Raw genomic sequence first — 10,697 nt, 5'->3', positions numbered from 1 at the left:
TCTTTGAATATATCCTGACCAAAATCACAAAAAAAGTTGTTATACATATCCAACGCTATCCTATAGCTTACGGCAAACCTTTCCCATTTGTTGAGGTGAGCATTTTAATTAAGTTAATTTTGATAACTTGGTAGTTGAAATCTATGTATTAATAATTGAAAGCTTCAAATATCGGTGTATATGTTATAACATAGCATGAATACAGAGATGTTCAGCGCACGAACAACACAATATCTGGTTTACAAATGTGAAGTAAAAGTACCAGGAACCACAACAAGGAGATAGCCTGCTGACCAGGTCACAGGTCACTGTCTAGATAGGGCGGATATCAATCCCGTGTTTCATAACATTTTATTTAGGTATGGTCATTTTTATTTCACTTGATTTTTATACATTATAATACATCCATGCTGACTAAAACAGCTCTGCAATCCAAGTTTCCCTTGGGATACAACAAAGCAGTGATGCTAATTGAGGATAGTAAACTACCCCCCCCCCCNATAGGCCAGCAAATTTTGAGGTTATTTTCTGGGGGTAATTCGGATTTGTGCATGTTTCCCTGATAGTTACACCCCTACTTCCCCGGCCAATGATGTTTACATGTCACAGATGATTCGGTACTTGGAAGGAGCTTGCCCCGAATAGATTGATTTCTGTCATAACTTTCGATAGCTGGCGGACCAACTTTCGCTATGGGTTTCTAAACATGAAGGTTGCTGACTAGTTTTCGGTCACCCCATGATCTCATTTGGAAATGTGCTTCCGTGTATCTTTATGTGATACACATATAACGGTCGATAGTTTAGATTATAATCATTAGCGTGCCTCGCTGTTTTTGATGGCATTACCCTTGTCCTTGCTGTGATGATGTGCCATGACTTGCATTTGATCTATATTTACATGACCGGTGTCGTCGATGAAGCATACGACGCTAACACTTCCGAAATATCTGGAGTTTCTTTATACTTTAAAGGGTCGCCATGTAAATCTTTCCTTTATTCAAATTTGACAGTTTCTGTTTCCCGTTTTATATCAGAACGTCTACCTACTTCCGTCGATCCAGTGGTAGTGCTAATGTCTTAATGAAGTTAACAAGCTGTTTCTCACACGAGCGATGTTACCTGAATCCAAGCAGGTGATTTGCTGATATCTTGTAGAACACTTTTAGGTAGGTATAATAATCAGTTAGTGTAAACATATCTTCGATGGGTCTTATGACATAGGCGACATCTTTTGTTTCCCTCCTGATATATTAATAGATTAATGTCAAGCTGTCTGACGGTCAGTGCATTGAAGACAGTCCCAATGGATAGCGTGTGGTCTGTGAATCGGTGAATACACTGTCGCACTGACATTCCTACCAATCAAAGATCCACATCTTACGATCAAGGTATAATGTTTAGTATATAGTAAGGAACAGTTAACCAGAAAAACAAGCAAAGCCCGGGATAAACAGTACATAAAATAACGCAATTTATTAACAAACTCCATAACACAAACACATGTTTCTTCTGAACACTTCAAACACATATATTACAGATACAGTGACAGTGTCACGTCATCTAAAATCGCCATTCACAGTTACTATCCTACGAGATAGGGATCCCCGTATCACTGCAAAAAATGCTACAAGTGTTGGAAACTGTTTTTTTCGTGCATGCCTATGGCTTTGATACATCATTTCCGAAAAGAAAACCATACCTTGCAGTATTTTTATTAGAAATAATAAAGACGAAATAAACAAAACATAATCAACAACAGTGTTTTGAGTGTAAAAAACTCATCGGGGCTAGACCGGAACTCGAAACCTGCAGATTGATGTACTATCGCTCTAACCGAGTAAGCTCACTTGCCAACAGAGGGTTTTGGCCCAACTCTACTAAAGTAATATCCAAATGGAAAATTAGAGGAGATTACGGTATATAGGAAAATTCTCAGTGCAGTGGACATCGTATCCTTAACCAGGGATACAAGAACGGTCTTCAACTTATATAGCCACAGTGGTAAATGGTGAAGACAACCATAGCATAAAAAAATGCGTTTGAACACACACATGTGCTATTACTTTCACAATAATATTAATATTTTCATGGTAATGAATGAACGACAGGGTCCAAGATGATATAATGGTGTCTTAATGGAGCCAACCGATTCAAGGAATTTTAGACTTCAAGTAATTCCTATTTCCCTCACAATAACCTGATAATAATTCTTCGCTTAATAAAAGAATGCAAATAAAAAACTTCGTTAATAGTTATTTTGAAGCATAATACTTTGATAGCCATATACATAGATAATGTAAATAGTTTCGGTGCTGTAGACTGACCGTTAAGTTGACAGTGTCATTGTTGTTGGATATATAAACTGATAAATACGACTAACGGTCTTTTAATCCTTAGTGCATCTGACAGCCAATATCACTTGGCGTTAGATATATTGACCGTCAAAATTGTTGAGAGTCAGTGTCAGTGTTGTTATATCTCTAGACTGACCGTCAAGTTGACAGTGTCAATGTTGTTGGATATTTAAACTGTACATACGACTGACAGTCAGTATCAATATTGTTAGATACTTTGACTGCTGTTGTTATATGCTTAAACTGCCAGTACAGTTGACAGAGTCATTTTTTTGTTTGATATTTGGACCAACAGTATCAATGACATCCAGCCACGGTGGTTGTCGGAGATATGTGGCGTTTTGCTAGCCATCAGGAGAGTTGACAGTCAGTGTCCGTTTTCCTCTTACCATAGACATATTCCGTTTCAAGTATCGAAGACGCATTTTGAATAATATAAGGCCATGGCAACAGCAGACGTAATGGCACGGTCAATGCCATATCCTGTCAGGGAACTTATATCCATTCAGTCTGTCGGCAAACCTCTGCAAATATAACACATTTGTAGCTTTCATCGAACAATAAAATCTCATAAAACGCCCATTTTTTTTTTATTGTTACATTTTATTATAACATTGCTGGAGCAGGATTAAATTATCATAAATTCATCATTTATCTACAATACTATTAGGAAGAATATATTATTTATTCTGTGTTGTACTGTAAAACATAAGGAAACCTAACAGTGTACATTTGAAAAGTTAAAACCCTATTTTTATCTCGTTTTAACGCGTTATTTAACGCGATAGCTAACGCGTTTAAAGGAGAAAGTAAATGATTTATCGCATTATCATGGGATAATAGTTAATTAGCGCGTTAAAACGAGATAAAATCGTGCATCTAGGATTTCTTTCAAAACAAAGAATTGCAAATATATTTGATATGAAAACTAAAATATAAATGCACATACTTTTGAAAAATGTCATTCGGTGGTATTACGAATAAATAAAAATAATCTCGGAAGACTTGGTCATTTCAAATTTCGAAACAAGCCAAACTTAACATCATCTCTCCAGGGCCATACAAAATAATTACATCAAATTTGGTTACCAAATGCAAGCTGGAAGTTGGTGCGAATGTCTCAGCCAAACTAACGATAGGTGGCCATCTTTGATTGTGAATCGGCCCTTAAAATAGTTTGACTTTGTCATGGTAGCGAGAGGCATATTTTCGTCTATAAGTTTTTGTTAAAATCAATGATGGAAATTGATCTGCATCTCTTATAGTTAACACTGTCTTATCAGAACCACGGAAGATGAAAATGTGTCGCCCCTATTGGGCTCTGGTGCACCCTCCCCCAACCCTATTTCCCATTTAACTCTGCAGTGGTTTTCAGATAAAAATATTACCTTCGCCGTGACGTAATCAACCTGTCGACCCGGAAGGTCACACTTGGTTCCAACGATCATCACCACTAGGTCACTCGTTCCATTTTGCTCTAGGTTCTTCAGCCAAATGCTTGCGATGTTTTCAAAGCTTTTCTGCAAACCATATTATATCATAATAATTAAAACGACACGTTATACTATTTTAATATATCACCTGTTATTCCCCTTTCACAAGAATTCTCCTTTAAAACTGCATACAGAAAACTATTTTCTTATTCTTCTAGTGAGATTAATTACTTGGCAACGACATTATCATTGCAAAGGTTGAAGGACAGGCAGTGCCAGCTTAATTTAGAAAAAATCCTTTTGTATGTATATAGGAAATATCATGTTTAGGTTGAGAAACTTGTCTCCAGCAGCGGTATGTTCATTCCGTCGGCAAACATCTTCAGACAACGTGATTGCTCTTATATTTGCAGCTTACTCAGCAACTCATTATCTAGTATTTTCATTAATGTAGAAGCATTTATAATTTCAAATTGTCAACGCACCAGGCAAATAAATAACCCAGAGTCGGAATGCAATGGCAAGTAAAAGGGCACGAAGTGGGTGTGATTAAAACAAACAGGAACATAAGAAACACTTTAGAGAAAAACAGCAAAATTCCTGAAAATATAATAGGCTTTATTGCCCACATGTTTCTGATGCTATCTAAACTTGACTGAATTGTGTTTGTTAACTTAACACACGGTTAAGTATATTCAAAAATGACGTTATAAATGCTAGGTTTGTTTTGAGCATAAAAATAACTGAAAACTTATTTTGAGAGCGTCCAAAAACGTCTGTTTTCTTTGTTAAAACAATGTCGTTCTTCATTGCGGCGAATCTTTTCCGTAGCACCTGTACTATGTTGTCGTCTTAATGCAAACGTCAACATATTTTGATCTGGAATATTTTTTTCTCATCTAGGCATGTTATGTCGAGTGGTGCTACGTCTTCCTATTCTTCGGGTAGTTTCAAAACACACACCCAATACAGCAGTGTTTTCAGGAAGTAGGAGGGCGAACTATTATCTCATCCAAAAGACATTCGATGACAAACTGTGGTAGCAAGCGCAGTTGGCGTTTTAACTTCTTGTTCGATGGTGGATGACGATTGAAAGTGCACGCATTTCTCTCCATAGCACGTGGTGAATCATTCGTATGTTGTATACCTCTGATTGGTAATTGTCTGGAATCCACAGATACTCTTCACAAATGTAATTGAATTGTAACGTTTCTTCCGTTTAATGTCCTGATCACGGGTTTCTGAATCAAACAAAAAAGCAAACCACGTTCTACATAAAAAGCTTGACTTCTATAAACATACATATTAAGTTATGGTTTCTTTAAATTCATTCACCCCTATAAACAAATAAATAGATAAATAATTAAATAAACAAACAAATAAATAAATAAATAAAATCAAAGAAAGACTGACAAATATATAGAAAATATGTAAAACATGGATGACAGAGGGTCATTATCTGTTGAAAACTGCACTTTAGGATTTAACTTGTGCTTATAATATTTGAACTTATCGAGTTCGAACGGAAAGATTTAATACTACCGCCTACAACCATGTATTTGTTCATTTAATACTGACAACACAGTAGTTTCCCCCACAATCACCGTTGTAGTATGAAATAAAACACTTAATAATGAAGCGCTGTAAATAACAAAATATTGCTGTCAATCGGCCAGGGGTTTCGAAAATACTACCTGTATCGTGTAGACTTAACGGTACTGACTGTTTTGTTTATCGAGTTTCGTTTTGTTCCATTGTTTATTTTAAATTACAATTGTGTTTATGCATATATGCGTTAGCAGAAAATCGATAAGCGGCAGTAAGCAGACTTGACATATATCGAATTATTGCATAGTCACTCGTATTAAACCAGAGGATCGCTAAAAGACAAAAGGTATACAAATCAACAAATATTTAAAGTAATTTTTTGGCATATAATTGGGTTCAAAGTTTATCAAACAAAACGGTTCTCCGAAAATAGTTCTATTAACATTGGAGACTACATGTAGTTTATTGTTGTCTAGCTGGATGTGACGTGTACTAGGTGCTTACAATGACTTAGATATGGATCTGCACTGACAGGCGTTTTATACTGATCTCATGTGTCCACTGTTTTTAATGAATTGACGATATGTGTACGTACTAGCTGGGATCACTTAAGGTAATTGTGTTAAACATTATTTATTTGTTAATTGTCATAACATAAATATGTACTATGTTACAAAGAAAGACACATTTAACTAAGGTCTTTCGTATTACACATTTAGCATAGCCATTTTTATTGCCTAGGCCTATTGCCATTCCAATATGCAAATTTCGAAACAAAAATATACTATTGAACGGTAGTGTATTATAGCTAAAAATAATCATACCTATGGAATTTCAAGCGGACGCATACATGTCTTATTAGTATTGTAAAACGTAGTTGTGTTGGTTCTGAAGTATTTTCAATCAATCGATTGATCTTGTAGCAGACTGGTGGCTTTTTGTTGCATATTACTGTTTAGGTGTATACTGTCCATACCTGTAACCAGTTATTGTACATATCGATGTATTATATTGTTGTAAAAGTGAACCGTAGCATATGGTGGCCATGGGTGATATTTTTGTACAATGAATAACCACTGTAATTTTACATGTACCAAAATTAAATCATTTCTAGGCGAGGAAAGTAAACAACGGTTGCTATGGTGTCACTTGTCAAATGTTTCAGAATATATGACATTTTGATGCTGTTCATAGGCTACGGAAAGTGTGTCTGTCGCTAGTTGCTTGTTGTGATGGGTTTCCTGGTGATCATTTTGACATCAGTGAGCCTTGATGATATCATAGATGGCCCATTGATGACATCATAGTTTGATGACATCACAGTAACTATGACGTCATCATACAAGACAAAAACATAATAGTCTCGCTGTACTGTTCTGTTTTTTCGTGTGCACATGATCTCAAAGTATCATATTTCACCCAAAATGAAATTCCATTCATGAAAACTACAAATCTATTCAAGATTTCATTTTTCAGATGAACTCCCTTTGTTTGAGAGCAGAATTGGTCAAAAATCACTTGTCAGGAAAATTCATATTACTCGGTCACTATTAAAGGAAAAAGGGAAAAAGAAAGCGATGTATAAGGTAGCAGTGATATGCGGACGATCTGAAAAATTTGTTTTTATTCTATATTTTCCTTCGCAATGACTTATTTATTTATTATCTACTATATATATATATATATATATATATATTTATTTATAAATTACATTTTGAATACATTTCTTTAGAAGATTGTTTTTTTCTCAGAAAACGTTTTCCTCACATTTGGGATTTTAACCCCAAAATTTGACCCACGCAAGAAATATTTTTTTTCCTAAAACCTGTCTTAATTCAAATATCACCTACTCGGTAACAGAAATACTCACGTTTTAGCATAGGTCGTTCAACTGGATTTTTTCACAATATTTACATATGTGCTTGGTATAAAAATAGACTACATGAAAAGCTAGCTTTTGTTGTGTAGACACAGATTTGTAAATAGCCGAAACTGCAGTCTCAAACCAAATTCGCTTTTGTTTTAAATTATGAAACCCACATAGTCCACTTCATCATGTATATGCCAATTTAAGTGCTGATGTCTTTTTTAAATTTTGATACATGTTATATTACAGGGGTTATTCATTGTACAAAAATATCATCAATATGTGCTACTGTACACTGCTACCTTATACATCGCTTTCTTTTTCCCAAAATTTAATGATATATATGTAGGTGTGTTTTGCAGGGTTAATCCACTATCCATGTTTATCTGAGACATGCCCTTTATTTTTAGGATCAGGCCATTTCTACTTTACTCTGCTACCTGTATCCACTTCTTTCCTTACAGCCAAAACCCTGGTGCTTAGAAACCTGAAAGCTACTTTCGGAGATTTCTTTGTTAATGTATAGCTGCTTGTTCAGGTTTCGCAAAGGTTAAAATTCGGAATGCATCACCAGATGTTAAATAGTCGACCAGACACTTAAAAATAAGAATGCCAACAAGGCTTCGTGTGACCTATAAAAAATATAACTTGATTCTGCCTTCGTTGACTGATTGTAACACGATGATAAAATATAAGAGTTTAAAATGCATTTGTGCATTGATTTGATTTAAAACATGAGTAAATTTTGAGGAGATATAACTTTTATACAATCAGAATAATCTAAGCATGTTGAATATAGTACGGGTAAAATACATGTAGTTATAACATGATATCCGTTGTGTCTGGCGAAAAAATATTAATGCTGTGTAATCTTACTTTTTCTATTGCGCGGCAAAACATTTAATGAAAGTTCTTCATGTTCTTTTGATTTTGATTTTTTTTTTAATTCATACAAGTTTTCAAGTGGAAACGATACTAAAATAATTGCTACTTCATTAAATCGAAAGTATCAACACTTCTGTTTTGAATAAGAATATTGAAAATCTTCTGAGTCTTTCTTTAAAGCTTGTATGGCTATTGAGTATAAAACAGCAGAAAATAAAACGGAAACTATCAAAATGTAATTTGTTCATATATACTCTTTCAGTAATATGCCACCAGTACTTTCAACAGAAAATGAGCAAAATCTTAACAGAATATGTGAGGAATATCTGCGTATTCTGGACAAATATCAACAGGACGTATACAACATACGTATTATACACCATGTAATATGGAGGGCATTACGTCCATTGACCATCGTCCTTCATCATCGAGCCGGAAGCCGTGTCGAACGACAATTGCGCATGCTCCCACCGAACGGTGCAAGTGATGTGGACTATAAATTTGAAGTATCGGGTGTTCACATTGACGCATCAAAATCAGAGACTTCAAATATGTATTTCAAATCAAGTTGCGAATGTGAAGATGCAAGAAACGCTTACGGTGTTTTGTATGCGCCGTCATCATTGAAAACGTTCTTGGCATCACACGACCAATATAAACCGATATTTGAAAAGGCTTTTACACGATCGCTTGAAACTTCAAACGATGATCACATACTTTTACCCAATATTTTCAAAGAAAACGTTGTGAAGGAGTGTGGATTTCAAACTAAGCAAGGCTCACAGAAAAAATCGAGTCCCAGTATTGCAGTTCAGGGAGCAAAAAACGAAACCGATGCTGTCCCGTGTCTCAAGCTGACCACATGGACACAAGAAGCAATGCTATGGGTGTCGAGGAATCCGGTTAATCCTATGTTCTGTAGCAAGTGGAAAAAGAAAATAGTGGATACAGTGCCTCTCTATGTGGTCCCAACTGGCAACCGCAGGTCCCCGAAGTCGGACATGGAGTGGAGATTATCATTTGTCTTTGTAGAAAAGGCATGTTTTGATCGCATCGCAGAGTGCAAGCCGAGAATTCGCCACCTTTTTGGACTTGTGAAGTTTGTCTTCAAGTGTTTTTTGGATGATCTTGACATATTCTCCTCCTATCACCTGAAAACACTGCTGTTTTGGAAATGTGAATCTAAAACACCCGAAAACTGGGATAACATCAAACCACTAGCCTTCATAATAGAGCTTCTTGAAGATATGGAAAAATGCCTGACCGAGAAAAATATCAAACAATTCTTCCTCCCAGATTGCAATATTTTCCCGTTTGACAAAATGGATGTCGACAGAGTAACGATGCTGCGGAAAAGATTCTTCACGATGAAAAAGGAAATGGTGGGAATGATTAAGACGACAATATCCTTCGATCTCGGTGTAGACGAAACTCTTGTCATGAAAAACTGGATACGGGAAATAGATGGGGCACTGAAAATCAAGACAGAACAGGGTGTTAAAGAAGGCTACATCAGCGGCTACCTGACACGTCTTCACAGTATGACGAGTCACTCGCTTCTCGAAAACCACACAAAAGGTACCCTGAAAACATGTGTACGTGCACTGGAAAACATCCTACTAGATGGTCAGGAGGACAGCAAGCTTTGTGACGTGTTAGTCAAAAGAATAATACCTATGCTTGCACCACAAATTCACGCACTATCTCAGGAAATATATATCAACTCAGGGTTTTGTCAGTTTCGACAATGCACAGAAAGTTTACATTCGCAGAAAGAAGAGGCAAACAAAGCCGATATCGATCAAATAGCAAACATCAGGGCATTTGATGCTTTTGAGCAATATCTGAAAAAGGACTTTGTCCTTGTGAAAACAATTTTGGACACTGTGATGCCGATGCTAAAACGGGAGCGTTGTATCGGCCTGACATTGTCGAAATTGCATTCGACATGTTACCTCGACCATGTCCTACTGTTCGTAATGTCACATATGGAAGCAAATGGCGTGTCAACCAATCGTGTATTTATTGAACCCAATATTATGTTGGCGCATCTAAACATCCAACTAGAAATCCAAAGCGATCGAGATGCTGATAGAGACAGTTTACATCCCCGTATGATGGATTTATTAACACAGCTTTACTCGCTTGTTAGCAGTTCGTCTGTTCGTGAACCTTACATCGGAAGCTTGTCCTACAAGCACATCGGGACAGTGATGCTGATGGGATACCAGGACTTCTTTGCAAACCGATCCTCTTCAAAGATGCTGTGCCCCTTTCCTGAAGTTCCCTCAGAAACATTAATTGTTAATATTAGCAAAGTAAGAAATTTTGATCTACGATAACTAGTTATTTCCTTTAAACGCAGTGTAGGGTTTGCTCGATAGCAAAACAACTGTTTTTGCAGTTTTTTTGTTCCGTTGGTTGTCTGTTTCCGACTACTCTCAGCTATGCTGATAATCTGAACATTTGAAATATTCGACTTTGCCTACAATGTTTATTATAACCTAAAACATTAGCCATGGGAGAGCACTCCAGTATATGCACGTGGTACTGTGATAACAAGTGACGTCATATCAGAAATGCTTTAATGCTGTTTTATTGTCGGCAT

General features: G+C 36.2%; 1 protein-coding gene across 1 annotated transcript; it reads left to right on the top strand.

The window, feature by feature from the left end:
* The first annotated feature begins 5,865 nt into the window (after nt 1–5,865).
* Nucleotides 5,866–10,431, top strand: LOC110449322. Its single transcript, XM_021496102.1, has 2 exons — nt 5,866–5,950; nt 8,352–10,431. The coding sequence occupies exon 2, from the start codon at nt 8,356–8,358 to the stop codon at nt 10,429–10,431; it is 2,076 nt and encodes a 691-aa protein (XP_021351777.1). The 5' UTR covers nt 5,866–5,950; nt 8,352–8,355.
* The last annotated feature ends 266 nt before the right edge of the window (nt 10,432–10,697 follow it).

This window comes from Mizuhopecten yessoensis, unplaced genomic scaffold (genome assembly GCF_002113885.1).
Source record: "Mizuhopecten yessoensis strain PY_sf001 unplaced genomic scaffold, ASM211388v2 scaffold4563, whole genome shotgun sequence".
Classification (NCBI taxonomy): Eukaryota; Metazoa; Mollusca; class Bivalvia; order Pectinida; family Pectinidae; genus Mizuhopecten; species Mizuhopecten yessoensis.
This window is presented reverse-complemented; position numbering and strand designations above follow the sequence as displayed.

What these genes read in the sequence shown, in the direction of transcription:
- LOC110449322 (XM_021496102.1), top strand. Translation starts at nt 8,356, where the DNA reads ATGCCACCAGTACTTTCAACAGAAAATGAGCAAAATCTTAACAGAATA.